This window comes from Caretta caretta, chromosome 25, assembly GCF_965140235.1.
Source record: "Caretta caretta isolate rCarCar2 chromosome 25, rCarCar1.hap1, whole genome shotgun sequence".
Classification (NCBI taxonomy): Eukaryota; Metazoa; Chordata; order Testudines; family Cheloniidae; genus Caretta; species Caretta caretta.
Window position 1 is genome coordinate 7411730 of NC_134230.1, and position 15346 is coordinate 7427075.

At 56.5% G+C, this 15346-nt stretch overlaps 1 protein-coding gene across 3 annotated transcripts in view; it reads right to left on the reverse strand.

The window, feature by feature from the left end:
* The window catches only part of NFIC (nuclear factor I C), a 169375-nt gene that overhangs the window by 8169 nt on the left and 145860 nt on the right, over positions 1-15346 (reverse strand). For 2 of the 3 annotated variants that reach the window (XM_075123097.1, XM_075123094.1), the window contains one exon: positions 1125-14497. The exons of the other annotated variant lie outside the window; for it this stretch is intronic. In XM_075123097.1, the coding sequence (XP_074979198.1) occupies positions 14480-14497 (18 nt within the window). In that variant the 3' untranslated portion in view covers positions 1125-14479. Of the gene's footprint in view, positions 1-1124; positions 14498-15346 lie in introns of those variants that run through there. 3 annotated transcript variants of the gene reach the window in all.

The window sequence follows — 15346 nt, forward strand, 5'->3', positions numbered from 1 at the left end:
AGTGCCCATAATCCCCGCTGAGCCGCGCGCTCCTGATCAGGCCAGGCCTCACTGTTGCATGTGAACCCTGCAGGGCTGTGGACATGGCATGGGGAGCCCCGGGCACCTCCCTGCTGTGGGATCGGCATGGGGGAGCCCCGGGCACCTGCCCACCGTGGGGTCTGCATGGGGATCTCCTGGGGGCTGTGACCTCCCAACCCATGTTTGAGCGGCAGGGTGAGAGAGAATCCCCTTTAAGAGGGACTAATCAGAGGGGTTGAGGTCTCTGGCCAGCAGGGGGCCCTTGTGCTGTGGGGTCTACGCAACCCAAATTCAGCCCTGGGGAGCAACATGCTGTGTGTGGGCCTGCCTGGCTCGCGCTGCAGGGGCTCGTCCCTGGTTATTTACTAAGCTGGTTTAAAGCTAAACAATCCGATCTTGGCTCCGTGCACTGAGACCTGGTCAGTTGATTTCCTGGCCCGTGTGGAGGCTTGCGGGTCGAGTGATGAGCTGTGGAGATGGGGTCCCCAGTGGGGTGCTGGGGGCGGTTCCTACCCCCCAGCGTTGCAGGGGCAGCAGTGTCACCGCCTGAGACCAGCCCAGGCAGAAGAAGGCCAAGTTACGGCACAGTGAGAAGAGAAGGCAGGACACCTGGGCTGTGCTGCTGCCCCATGTCAGGTCACATCCCCTGGAGCCTGGCTCCAGGAAGCAGTGACGCACTGTGCCCACGGCACTTAAACACAGGCCTCTGCGCATTTCCAAATTGGGACCTCGGTGCCTCAGTTTCCCCAATGGCAAATGGGAGTGATTATTTGACAAGAGGCAAAAATGAGAAACCCTCCAGGACTGAGGATGCTCTGACCAGGAGCGGGGCCATCTCAGGGTCCCCACCATACTAATGGAGGCCCAGAGCATGGTCACCGATCCTTCTCACGCTAGTCTGTAAAGTGTGGTTGCCCAATGGGATTATGCACAGGAACAAGGGAGCGGGACCCCTGGGGTGTCTCTGCGTGTCCCTGGCTAAAGCCACCGCCCCGGTTTGTGCCTCAGTTTCTCCAGCTGCTAACCAAGGCTCATGACACCGACCCACATCACAGGGCTGGCAGGCTCCGGCCTGGCGGCTGCATTGAAACCCAGACACAGTGTAGAGTTGAAGCATAGCTTGTTTAATTTTTATACATTTTTTCTTATTTTTTTCCTTTCTTTCTGTTTTTTTAAACTTTTTTTTTGTTTTGTTTTGTTTTTTTTTTTTGCATAGGGGGGAAAAAACCCATAGTCGCTTTCAGTAAGGTGTATGTAGGCAGGAGCATCTGCTAAACAATAATGGCTGCGTACAATGTTATCATCAAATATTGTGAGGCACCAGGGAAGCAACCAAAGGAGCTATCCAGCCATGGGGGTGGGGCAGGAAATGGGGAGGGGGCTCTACATGCAGGTGGGGGAGCCGGGGGGCCAACGGAGGGGGTTTGATCAGAGAGCTTTGCCCACCAGGCACTGTCTAAGAAGCCGCCCATGCGATATGCGCCCCGCAGCTCGGCCTTCCCTGGTGCCGTGGTACGTGTGTGTAACGTGGCGCCGCAAGCAAGAAGCAAGAAACAGAATAACTGTGGCTGCAATGTCCGCCCCAGAGCAACGGAAAGGAAGGAACAAAAGAGCTTCCGAATGAAATCCAAACCAAAGGGAAAAACCAACGTTCCACTCGGTCCCAGCGTATCTCCGGGAAATATCTCCTGCCCGGCACTAGCCTCACCAGCCTCAGCCTGGAGAAAGCCCCACGGGGAAGGACGCGCCGCCTGCCCCCCGAGCTCACCCTGCCATCAGGGGAGGGGGATGCTAGCCAGCTCTGGGGCCAGCCCGAGGCAGGGGCGGGATTGGCTGGGGATGGCGGCGTTCTGAGCCTGGCAACCCGTGGCAGGACTCAAAGGCCGGCCGAGCCGTGCCTTGGGAACCTGAGCCAAGGCCTAGCTGTGGCCATGGCTAGCTTCCCACTGACTTCGGGAGGCTCTGGCTCAGATGCCGGGGGAAAGAAACCATGGACTGACCCCAGAATGTCAGTCCCACCGGTGTGCGCCCGACCCTGGCCCCTGCCCTGCTACAATTTTCCCACAAAGGAAGCCCTCGATTTTTTTCCAGACAAAGTTCTTGAGGCTTTAATGAAACAAAAAACTCTGCCCCCTCTGCTAATGATCTTGCTGGGTGGGCGTGACTAAATACTGACCCCGCCCACCCTCTTGCCCCATCCGGACAGCAGGGCAAAGGACGAAGCTGGACTTTCCCTGGGACAGAGGCAGTGCTGCGTAGGAAACATACAAGATGGTTGTATAAGCAACCCCCCCTCCCTCCGGCTGCCCGCCCTCCAAAATCCTGGGCAGGGTGGGGCAAAAAAAAAAAAAAAAAAAAAAGGAAGCCAAGCCAGCAGCAAGCAAGAGGCACTGCTTCGTCAGAATTTTTGGTATTGGTGTATTTCAGATTCCTGCTGGCTGCCGCTTTTTTTTTTTTTTTGGTTGTTGTGTGTAAAACTATGGTTGTCGTCGTCGTTAGTAACCAGAACAGGAGGGGCTCTGGAGCCTGTAGGGCCGCCAAAGTGAATTGGGCCAACCTGAAGGAACCCCAGTTCTGATGGAGTCGGGGGTTGACACGTGGGGGAAGGAGGAGGGGGAGGATCTGGTGATAACTTGGGTGTTCCCGACAGGAATTCCAGTTTTGTTAATCTAGAAAGGTCTGGATTTGCCCAGTGACGGGGACTTTAGTAAGTTCTCCTCCTACCCTGGGAGCCACCTCAGGGCAGAAGGGCGAGGGGAGAGACTAGGCGCTACGTCCCTCGCTGGGGTCCTTCGGCACAGCTCCCGGGCGGCCTCGGTGGAGCCAGAGGGATTTCACGCCTGTGCTTGCACAGACTTAGGCATGTGCTTAGCTCAATGCATGCGGGGGAGCCCAGTCACTTCAGTGAGACCCCTCCCGGCCCCAATTCAGCACAGCGCTTCCCTCTCGTTGTCGTGCTGTGCGGAACACGGCCGGACTCTAGCTTGGGCTGCACTAGTTGGCTGGACAGGGGCGTAAGGCTCCTCTGCAGCAGGATTGGGGCCTTTTGTCTGCTGAGGATCTGCCCCCCCCCCAGCCCCCAATACTTCAGCTAAATATGGAAGGAAGTGGCAGCCAAGCAGCGTCTTTGCTCCTTTAAAACAGACCAAGCCCCAAGATCCATGTGCAAGCGGAAGAGACAAAAAGTGGCAATTTCCAACTCATATTACAACGAAACAAAAGATACCCTCGTTTGTGATGTAAGGTACCTTGACTGCCCAGGGGACCCCGGGGCTGTGACGAAGGATTGTCTGCTCTTAGATTTTGCATGCACAGGTCCTATGCTCAGCCCCCAGCCTCCTTCCCGACACGAAACAAACGACATTAAAACTGGAACAGCTGGATTATCATCCTCTCCAGAGAGGAGCAGGTGGGGTAGCTGTAGATACATTTGACCTTGTGCCCAGGTCCCCAAGGCTCTGAGATCCAGTCCCTGTAGCACCATATATATAGAGAGAGAGATATGTACATGGTTTTCTATTTGTAGGTCACGAGAACTTTTTGTGTTAGATTTTTAGACGTTGACAACAACAACAACGAAAAAATCAAGAACCCTCCAGAGAAACTGTAGTGCATGAATGAACTCAGCAAGCGCTGTGCCTTGCCTGGCTGTGCATGGAGGGGTCCAGCGGATGGGGGCTGTCTCTGCTTGGGGAGGGTTGAGTGCATGGCTCAGAGGCTGGAGGGAAGGAGACCTCCCCAGCCTAGGGTGTGTCTTGGGATTGTCTCTCAGTGGAAGTTGGGGATTGGGACTGTTCAGAACCCCGGGAAGAAGTCTGGACTGGGTCCATCACAGTCCCTGTCCGCCCTCCATGCCAGCGAAGGCTACACAGGCTGCTCCCCAAGCTGATTGTCTAGAGACTCTAGAAGAGCTAAAAGTTCCAGGAGTTTGTGTGGAGAAACAAGACCCTTAGCTTGACGCTGATGGGGTGTATTTCTCTCCAGCCACCACCCGTGCCCTTTCTCCCCCATGGGCCTGTCCTGCCAGTGCCTGGCAGCATCAGCCCACCCCCCCCCGCCCCGCCCCAGATCCTTGCCTTGCCAAGATATTTCCAGAGACCGTTGTGAACGGCTATGTGTCTATTTCAATGACTGAACTATGTGATTGTATCGATACAGCAGAGAAAGAAAAAAAAAATGAAACAACCAAACCCAACATCCCGTGCTAAGTGTCTACCGCGCGCAGTGATCTCTGCTCCCCAGCTCAGGCTGCTGCCTTGTTTGGAGTTAAAAAGTCACAGAGAAAAAAAAATAACAAACCCCAAACCAAACCAAACTAACCCTCAAAGGGTACAAAAGACAACGGAGGTGGAGACTGTGATGGAATTTGCATATTTCCGTCAGGCAGGGCCTGGGAGCACGTCTCAGACAAGGGGGTGGAGGCCAGGGGACCGAATTCTGCCCTCGCGTAAATGAGGACTAACCCCGCTGGGGTCAGTGGCATTAGCGAGTGCAGGATTGCCCTGCTGGTCTCTAGCAATGAGCTGCAGCCTCCGACACAAACAGCCCCCAGAACCTGAACCAAAACTGGCTCTGACAAGGCCTGGACTTCAGAAGAATGGGGATCTGGGTCTGAACTCTTGTGCCTGGTCTCTGGGCTGTCTGATCACACAGACCTTGCAGGCTGCAGTCCATCCCGGTCCCACCTGCCTCGGTCGCCCCCTTGCTGGGCCCCTCTCCTGGCCCCTGGGGCTGGGGTAACTAAGAAACGGCAAAGAAAAGTGTGGTGAGTGAAACAGTGCAAATTTTCCCAGGGGAGGAGGAGGGGGCGGTGTGAGCTTCCCTTTCATTGGTGGACGCGAAAGAGCCCAGTCAACTAGCCAACGCTTGCGCCCCCGTGCTGCTCAGCGCCCCCCTGGATTGGTCGGAACGTTTGGTAAGGTGCAATTTCTTCGTGGGGGATTTTTTGTGGCTGTCTTTGAAACAAGCCAGAAAAAATGAAATGCTACAGCTAGACAGTTCTGGGGTTTGGGTTGGTGGCCCTGGCCTGGCCCAAAGATCTCACCGGCCCAACAGCTTCCATCTGCAGAGATGCTGGAATCTGAAGGCTCGGAATGGAAAAATTGAAGCCAATCTTTACCTGGCCGAGAGCGGAAGTTTTTTGGGTGGGACAGAAAACGTGAGCAGTGCTTTGCACTCCTGCCACAGAGAGAGGCTGCTGTCCGCACCTGGATTTCTCTGCCAGACTCTGTTTAGGGCTCAGCTGTATGAGCCATGCACAGGCCAAAGCCCAGCTCAGCTCAATGGGCGTTGTGCCCACATGAGCAATTGGGCATGGTTGGAGGTTGACTCAGGCCCCATCCACCGAGAAAGCATCCAGCACCCCCTGCCTCCACCCCTTCTTCCGTGGTATGAACACAAAGGCAGTTGCTGTGTCAGGAGCTCTTGCACTGAAGGGGTTGGATTGTTGTGGGGTTACCGCCCAGCCCGGTTCCCGCAGAGTCGGTCACAGCGGGTGTGTGGCCTGCAAACTCGTTCACTTGTCGGTTAGGTTGCGGGTGATTTTTTTTTGTGGGGTTTTTTACCTGCTTTTCTTTTCTTTTTTGTCTTTTTTGGGGGGATTTTTTTTTTGTCTTTTAAAATAAACTACAGCTACCCGCGTTGCATTGTCCTTGCAGAAAACAATACTGCACATTGCATAAAAAGATCCCCCAAGGACTTTCCACAAATGCATCCCTTGCTTCAAATCCCTCCCTCTCCGGCCCATGGCACGAAGAATGCAACAGTAAAAAAAAATACACAAGAGAGGAAACCAAACCCACGACGAGCTTTCTACAATTCTAGCCTTCCTCTGTCCCGGTCGCTCGCCCAGCCACCCCCCACCGCAAAGCCATCATCTAGCACTCTTGACACAAACAACCTTCCTCCTCAAACAAAGCCACTTTTGCTTCCAGGTCCGTTGGCTCTGGCTAATTGTTCACGTCGTGTGCGTGTGTGTGGAACCGTCAGCAGCAGGGGGCCTGCCAGCGCTTGGCGTGAGCGAGGGGCAGCAAAGCCTCCGTCTTTCCAAGGCATCTCTGGCTCGGAGGGGGCGACCATACCACAGTGGCAAGTCTGGAATGACGGGTGGATGGTGGTAACTGCCTGCCGCAGTGGTAGATCCTTCTACTGGGATGAAATTCACCCCTCAGCAGAGGGCTGGCACACGATGACTCAAGTTCCCCAACGCCTATGTCCCGCTTAAGGGCTGATGTGGCACTTAAGTGGGTCGTAGGCCTAGTGCAAGACCTTAGCCCAGGGTGTTTTTAAAGCAGCTAGTCTTGCAGACGGCTCCGTCCACTTGTCCCATCCTGGTGTAGGGCAGACCCTGGCCCTAATCTCACTTGCACTGGTGTAAATCAGGCGTAACACAGTTGGAGCCACCTGAGCAGTCAGTGAGACCCTGGGGCAGCAGAAATGGGCCCAGAGCCATCACGTCCAGCTGGGGGGGGCACTCCCGGCATCTCCCAGCATTGCCCACGCTTGCCAGTTTAATGGCCAGCCTTGTTTTCCTTCGCACCCCCAGCTCACAGAGGTGGAGGAGTGAGCTGTAGCTCACGAAAGCTCATGCTCAAATAAATTGGTTAGTCTCTAAGGTGCCACAAGTACTCCTTTTCTTTCTCGGGAGACTTGCGTTTCAAATCTAAAGGCCTGTTTTAGCCGTCCTGGCTGGGAGACCCGCTTGAAATCCTCTGGAGACTCCAGCACCGGTAAGAAAGCCAAAGAACCCATATTTTATCTCTAAATCTCATGATTTTCCAGCCAGTCTCATCATTTCTGGGAGGCTGGCTCCTGATGCTTGGCTGGCTGGCCCAGCCATGCTGCGTGTGTCGGGGGGGTGGGAAGGTTGCTGGTTTGTGACATGTGGAATGGTTGAACGGCCCCCATCAGCCCGGGGCACGGGAACCATTTCTTGTAGGGTTTGTACCAAAAAAAGTTAGTCTAATTTTCTTCTTCCTGCCTCCCAAACCAGGCTGAGGCGCTACGGTGCACACACTGCTCACGGCAAGTGCCAGGGCCTGGGGGAGACCGGCCCGGAGAGGGCATGCGACACTGGGATCTCTCAACTGCCCCTTTGCTGGCTCATCCCCACGTGGCCTGGCCCCAAGCAGGCCCTGGCGAGGCTCCTACAGAGAACTCACGTTTATATATTTAAATGCAGGTGACGTACGGGGGGCCGCACCCAGGGAGTGTGAATCCTGCCCTGGCTGGGGAGGGGGTCTCTTTGATCTGGGCTCAGTGGGGTGAGTGAGGCATGTGCAGCTCCATAGCCTGCGGGTGGCTCCAGAAGAACCCCGGCTCGTTGCGAGGGGGAGAGAGACTCTCCTGCTGATGGTGGCACTGTCCCAGCAGCATCTGGAGAGGCAACGGCCCTGGGGTTCCTCTGGAACAGCACGTCCGGCATTCACACACCTTTCCTCTCTGATCTGGATGCTCGCACCCCTTGCTCCCCGTTTCCCTTCACTGGAAACCCACCGCGCACCTGCCAGCCCAGCACGTTGCAGACCCGCCATCTCCCTGAAAACGCCCCTCCGCTCCCGTCACACTGTGAAGCATGCCTCCCTAGGGACTGGCCTGATCACATCCCCTCCAGCCAGCACCAACGACCCACCACCCCTGGGAGCCCGCGAGTCCAGCGTGGCTGCTGAGCTCTCTGGGTGCATGGCCGGAGGCTCAGCACAGAAGGAGCCAGTGGATTCCCCTCTCCAGGAGGTAAATCAATGTGATTTGAAAATAAAATCACCGGGAAGATAGAAACAATCCCCCAGCTGCCCTTGATTCCGAGGTCAGGGTGTGGGCCTGGCCCTGGCTTCACACCTGACCTCTAGGATCCAGGCCCGTCTCAGAACCACCTGCCCTTCTCAAAGGAAACACGATGCTAATACCAACGATGAATCCTCCCCCCGCCCTCCCCGCCACACCAGAACGTACACGTGTCCCGTCCCCCCCACCCAGCGCTGGCTGAGGAAGGAGGGAGATTCTGCTGCCGTGCTCATTAACTTTGGTCAATTAAAAAGGAAAAGGAAAAAACACACAAAATCCCACCTCCCCCACCCCATGCCACAAAACCCCTCCCACTGCCCCGCCGGGGTTGGATCAGTCACTGAGAGTCTCAGCTAACGGAGCTATCAACACAGACAAAACAGGTATTGCATATTTTTTTCATACAAGATGCACTTTGTATGAACAGCTGGAAGACGTATAGGAGGGGAAGCTGGTAATAAACAGGAAAGCCTGGCAACTCAGTGCCCAATGCAAGCAAAAAGAAACCATGTGCATGGCTAATGTAGGGAGAGCTACCGCCTAATTTGGCCTGGACAGGTTGGGAGGCTGGGCGAGAGGGGGCAAAAGAAATCTCTACCTGGGGCTGATTGCCAAGACAATCTTCCTGCTGGGAGCACTAGAAACCAGGAGGTTATTCTTCACCTCAGCTCCCCTCTCGGACCTGCCTCAATCAGACAAAAGACTCCAGGCCAGGGCTTTGTTTGTTTCACACTCCCCTTGCAAATTTCGTTGGTTTCTGATTCTGAAACCCAGGAAGGTTCCCTGGTTATTTATTTCTGTGTCCTGTCTGCCAGTATGGAGGGGTCGGGGTATAACGCCTGATTATAAAACAAACGTACGGTCTGGGGGCAGACTCATCATCTCAGTATGCTGGTGTGAAACTGGAGTAACTGCACTGAATGTGAACGGGGTCACAATGGTGTGAAACTGGAGTAACCCCATTGAAGCCAATGGGGTTACAAAGGCCGCAAGTTAGGCATAAGCAGGATCAGAGGGGGCGCGCCCCGGATTACGCCAGCATAGCTGAGCCTCGACCCCAGCCCTATGTGACGCCATCCCAACATTTCTGAGCCGCGCAGAGCCTTCCCCAGGACGTCAGAACCGACACACACTTAAAAAAGAAAATTAACAAACAACAGCCCCCAACTGAACCCTGAAGGGTTTGACAAATGGCGAAAAGTCCCATCCCTCCCCCCTTAATTTTACTACGAGAACCAGTGCATGCAGCTATTCCTGTGTGGTGATACCAGTACGGTTAACACTTAGGCTTAGAAGGCAAGGCACATCATGTGGTATCAAATTTCGTGCAAATTAGGAAACATGGATTTTTAAACTTTTTTTCTTTTATACATGATTTTTCGTCAGGGGGGGAAGGTAGAGCCAGTTATACAGTCTGCCATGCACATTATCAGCCAGTAGCTGATTGGTTGAGCTAGGTCACATGAGTTCCTGTTAAAGCACCATGCAGTTTATTTCTATTTTATTTATTTTTTTTTGTATTTTTAAATTTTTCCCCCCTCTCCATCAATTGCTTTTGTTTTGGACTTCCTGTGTCAGCCCCTCCCACAGGGGCACCAGAAATGAGGTCCCTCTGTCCCCCTGCCAGATAAGGTCCCACCTTGGAGCTGGACATGGTATGCAAGGTTTGGCCAGCCCCTGGGCCCGATTGTGAAAACGGCTCCTTGGAACCAGCCAGTCTAGCCCCCAAAACCCAGCGCTGAGAGCAGGGTGCCGAAGCCACAGCCCTCACTGGAAAATGCAGGTGTTGGGATCGCATCAGGCCTGATCCAGCCCCGCCTCGCTTTGGCTTTGGATGGTCCGTTGGGCCGCGCAGGCCCTGGGAGCTGTGTGAATTGCCCCAGGTCCACGCGCCGCCCCGAGCTCTGGGGAAGCAGAACGTGTACCCGGGGTGGGAGCAAAGGAGCGCCCCTCTTCCTTTTCGTGTCTGACTCGCTGCCTGATTGAAAGCCACTTCCAAAGGCCCGAGCTCCTGTCGGGGAGGAGAAACCAGCATCTCCCTGTCGGGCATGCCAGAGAAGGGGGCGGAGGGGAAGCGGGTGGGGGGCACAAGGAAGGGGAAGAAATAGTGGGAGAACACCCCCCAAAACTATACAAAGCCACGGGGGGCAAAGAGTTTGATTCAAAGGAAAGCACCTCCGATTCTCACTGGAGCCAGTGCCTAGATGCAACTGGGGCTAGAGAGATAGATAGATAGATAGATAGATAGATAGATAGATGATGATAAAGGGGTTGGATGGGGATAGATAGATAGATTAGATAGATGGGGGTGGATGGGGATAGATGGATAGATAGATAGACTAGATAAAGGGAGTGGATAGACAGATTAGATAAAGGGGGTGGGTAGATAGATAGATAGATGGTGGGTGGATAGGGATAGATAGATAGATTAGATTAGATAGATAACGGGGGTGGATTGGGGATAGATAGAGAGGAATCGAGGGGCTCTGGGCTGAGCAGGAAGCCATTGCGGTGGGCGGGGGGGTAGAAATGATTGTCACAGATGATCAGCATCTGCTGCAGCCTCGAATACCCAGTCAGTCCCTGCAGGCAACGGAGCGGGGTCTATTTGTGCACCCCTGGAACGGACCCAGGAAGCAGCCTTGAGGGCAGTGGGGGAGGCTGAACCAGACCTGGAATCCTTTGCCCCCCCATAATTAACCTGGGTATCTCCTGGGGAGAGCGGGGACAGGAGGGGAGCGTGGCCTGGGGTGCACAGGACTGTAGGGCCGAGATGGATTTTCCTGCCGCTCTGGAGAGGACTCAGTGTAGGCCCAGCGGAGAAGCAGTGCAGGTATGACTTGCAGGTGCCTGGCGTTTCCCTGCTGCGAAGAGCGCTCCAGTTTCCTGGCTCCTTTTTGCCCAGCAGCCCATTTTTAGCCTTCCTCTCCAGTCATCGCTCCTCTGCCATCTTCTTCCTCCTTTCCTCCTGGTTCTCTCCTCCATTAGGAAGTGTACACGGCCCTCGGGCTGGGAATGCCCGGCCCCATAGCGCCCCTTCTCCCCTCGCCGGGCGCAGCACAGCCTGGAGCCGGGGAGCAGGGCAGGGGCTGGCCAGGGGGCAAACTGCCGCTCTTGCTGTGCCCAAGGAGGCTGTCGTCTGGGGCCAGCTCTAGACGGGGTCCCGTGCTGGTGGAGGTGGGTGTGAGGGGGGACGGGCTGACTCACTGATGTTCAGGCATAGAGGCAGGTGGGGCCTGGTCCCATTGACAGTCACTGGGAGTGGGGCACCTCACTCCCCTTTGGGATTCTCCCCTTGTTTGATATGCCCCGTGGCTGGGGAACAGCAGCGCTGGGCTCCCGAGGGCACCGCCTGGCGCTGGGCTATGCCAACAGGTGCTGGCGGTTGGGTGGTCCTCTCTCTGCGTGGATTCCTGCCGCTTTGCTCCGTGGCCGTTGGGCTCCCCCTCCCCAGAGACACCTGCCCTGCCGCTATCCCTCCCCCACCCCTGGTGTATCTATGGGAAGGAAGTGGGGGGACGGCCCCTTGTTTCTCCACCACAGGCAATTGCCTGCATAAAGCGGAGCAGACAGCGGGCAGGGGCGCCCAGGGGCCCAGCCGTGCTGGAGGCGGGAGGGGCAGCGCACTCCCGCTGCTGATCTAAGGCACTAACCGGCGGTGCTGCCTGCAGAGGGCCAAGGCGGGGTCTCCTCTCTCCGGGCCCCACTGCAGACCCACGGCTCGCTCCATGCTCGGACAGGAACTGGTGAGGAAGCAGGTTGGACCTTTCGAGCACTCTCCTAAGGGGCTGCCTGGGTGGGCATGAAATGGGCCAGGGAGGGAGGACGGTGCTGGCTCGGTGAATTCACACGGTTCTCTGCCGTGACCGAACAGAGGATCCGAGGGTGTGCGGGGGCCTCTGTCCCATAGCACCAGTGCCCCACCAGGCATGGCTGTTCCAGGGAGCAGAGGCCCCCCTCTCCCTGGTCACACTTTCGACTGCCAAAGGGCGCAGCCAATGGCCCCATTTCTCTTGCTGCCGCGTGTGCGGCATGCGTGAAAGATTTCGTTCGGAAGAGGCAGCCCTCCAACAACTGCCTGGCAACGGCGTCTCACCCCCTCAGGATCCTGGATCGGTCGGCAGAGTCCGGCCCTGGTCTCTCCCTCGCCGAGCCCAGCCCATGCTCCGGCTCGTGTCGTTTAATTTAGCTTCTCAGCGAACCGGGTGATTTCCCCATGTAAATCTGGCGCGCGTGCCACTCTCGGGCCCAGCCAGGGATCACAGTGAACGGGGCCGTTTGTCTTCATGCTTCTCGGCAGGCAGACGAGCTCTGTGTAACTCGAGAGCATCTCTCTCGCCAACACATGCGGGTCCAGTGCCCACCTCCACGGCGCGTCTCGCTAATATCCCGAGCCCTGCCCGGCTCCCACAGCCCTGCGGACAGGTGAAAGCTCAGCCCCGGCCCTGGCTCTCTGAGCTCGCCGACGCCCAGGGGACGGCAGTAGAAAATTCAGGCACTTGAACCAGTCAGGAACTGCGTTGTATGGCGGGGGCTGGGGAGCGACTGGCCGGGGAGAAGGAAATGGGGAGGTGTCTGAGCTGGGCAGAGCCCAGCAGTGTCACGGCCCCCACCCGTCTGAATTTAGGGCACCTTGCCTACCCAAGTCACGGATCCAAGGCCTACTCCGGCCCCACAAACGGGGTGGTGGGGGGGGAGGGTGTGTCCCATCTGTGGTGCAGCCTCTCAGGAAGCAAATCCTCTCTCTTTAAAAAAAAAATCTCCCAACAAGCCAGTGCCGGGAGCTCCACTCTCCTGCTGCTGCTGCTCTTTTTTTTATCATTCCCTCTTAAAAGTGCATTTCCTACAAAATGTGCAACACAATTGCAACCATCTCGCCACTAGTCTACATGGTACCTGTCCACAGGTGTGCATAGCTCTTTGTACACAGGTGCGCGGGGGAAATCTCGCTCCGCCCTTCCCTCCCCTCGGCCCACCTGTCCCATCCTAACTTTCCAGAGCCAAGCGAGAAGAAGACTCAGTCCACACAAATCCCAGGCCCTGCCCTGGTAGCAGAGTCCAGCCCCGCCTCGCCCCCACACAAAGAGAGTTGCGGGGTTTTCAAACAGGCCCCGCGTTTGCCAGGAGCTACGCGGCATAAGCTCCAGTATGGAAAGTTTACCAGTGTGACACGCTACGTTGGCGCAGCCCTGCACTATGGGCATGACACCCACGTAAGGGTGGAATAGTCCCACCCATGGACTGCGACGGAGCTATGCCACGCCACACCCAGCAGGACACTGGCGTCGTGTCTTTCACTGCAGAGAGACAGGGATTTGCTCCCAGCTGGCTCCGGCTGGCAGGGCTCGGCAGCAGGGGAAGGCACCTGGGGAACAGCAGACGCCATCGGGAGAATTATTCCCAGAGGAGAGATTTGGAGTTTTGGACTCAGCTGTTTCAGCCGATCTGTAATTCAGAAATTTCCACCCCCTTCATTTCCAAACGGAGCTCCAGGGCTAATTCCCAGAGCCCGTTAGTGCCAATCTGAACAGCAGCGTTATCTCTGCGCCTTGCGCATTCCAGCCAGCCGGATGGTGAGTCTCGGACCCATCTCCTCCTGCAGTGCTGGCTCGTGCCAAGGCTCCAAGCTGTGGCAACGTCCCCCCTTGAAGCCAGTGCCCTGCTCCCCGGTTGGCCTGCTTGTTCCTCGCCTGGAAACACGGGCTCTACGTACAGAGGAGCCCAGATGCACAGCCCGGGGCTCAGCTCAGGGGACAGCCGAGTTCTGTCCCTCCCCTTCTGCAGCTGGTAGTGCCCAAAGGCAATCCGAGAAAGAGAAGGATTAAAGGGGCTCCAGCCCGTGTACCCCCGCCACCCCCGCTTCCCCACAATGCCGCTCCTCTAGTGCACCAGAAAGCAGTGCCAAGATCCCAGGAGGGCTCCGTTCCCCACCCTAACGAAGAGCATTTAATGGCATAGAGCATTTAAGAAAAAACAAAGAAAAGGCGAACGCGTTGTCCGAACTCTGGGCCAGCAGCTGGCTGGAGGCGTCTTGTCTGGGGTGGAACAGGGAGCAACAGCACGAAGGAGTGCTCGCCTGCCCCACCCAGCACCTCTGGTTCAGAAACAACTGAATGCCTTGTCTCTTTGCCTTCCCACCCAGCCCCAGCACCCTCCTGGAAAGTAAACAGTTCGCTGAGAAGGGTGGGCTGGGGTGGGGTGGGGGAGCCTGGGAAATTTGTTCTTTTCTACTCACGAGAGGCGAGAATGAAGGAGTAAATTGGAAAGACAATTTTGCATATACAACCCTTTGGAGAACTGCAGGCGAGACTCTGGCGCTGCTGCTGCTGGAAGAGACCTGTGTCATGAGCTGTGTCCGTTCTCTTCCCAGGAGGTCAGCCGGCAGGGCAAATAGTGTTTCTGGCAAACGGGACTCCGCATCGTCGTGTGCGTGGATCGCTGTTTTGTCTGTAGGGTTTTTGCTTGTTTTTACTTTTTAAAAAAGTTTGAACCTTTTCCTTCCTTCCTTCCTTGTAACGTCTTGGGTGTGGGTCTCTTTTTCTTTTCGTCGTCGTCATCGTCGGTAATTCGCTCTCTCCATCTTCACCGAAAGGCTGGGCCTGGGGCTGTTACTTCTTTTCCTCTCGGGACGCCCAAAGCAGAGGAGAAGGGAGGCGACGGGATGGGGCAGCTGTGATTATCCCAGGTACCAGGACTGAGCAGGAAAGAAAGGGGGGGGAAAGAACAGATGCTGCGGTTACTGATTTGCATACAAGCCCCTCCCCCCACAAAGGCTGATGGGAGCTCGTAAGCCTCGGCCTCAGCTTGCGTTGTATTAGAAGCAAAGGGCCCGACCCCGAGGCGCGCTGGTTCGCACTGCGCCCCGGGTTGTTGCTCTGCAGGTGTTAATCGTACCCGGACCACATGTGCCGCTTTGGAGCACGGCAGCGCTGTGGGGCCCGTTGGCGCCCCTTGCCTGCCATCTTTGAGCTGGTGCAGTGGGGAGGGCGCTGCCCTGGGACTGAGGGATATGCAGCTACTCCTGGGTCACCTCAGGCACAGCAGTTATGCTCTGTGCCTTGGTTTCCCCTCTGCATTACTGGGGCATACTGCTGCTTTGAGCTACGGAGTGCCCTGAGCTCCTGTGCCCGTCGGCGCTCCCTGCGGGAGCCTCCTTGCTGCAGTCACACTTCCAAAAGGGGGGGCACATGTGGCAAAATGTGGGCGTGAGGTCTGGGCTCTGCCAGGCAGGGAGGGAGGGAACGCCACAGCCTGGCCCCAGTCAGACACCGATGGTGTCTGCTGAGCTCAGCCGCGGCCTGTGGAGAGGACCCCAGGCAGCTCGATGGCGCCGTTCTGCGGGTCCGCGCGTTCAGCCAGCTCCCGACATGTCAGAGCTCTGCCCGCCTGCTTTTCTCCTCCCTTCCCTCCTGGTCTCACGCCCTGCGGCCTCCGCTCCACCCGGTCAGCTCCAGGCTTTCTGAACAAGCACTGAGCGCACCGCAATGCTCCCGAGAGGGGTGTCAGCATTAGCTCCATGCTAGGGGGGGAAACTGAGGTGCAA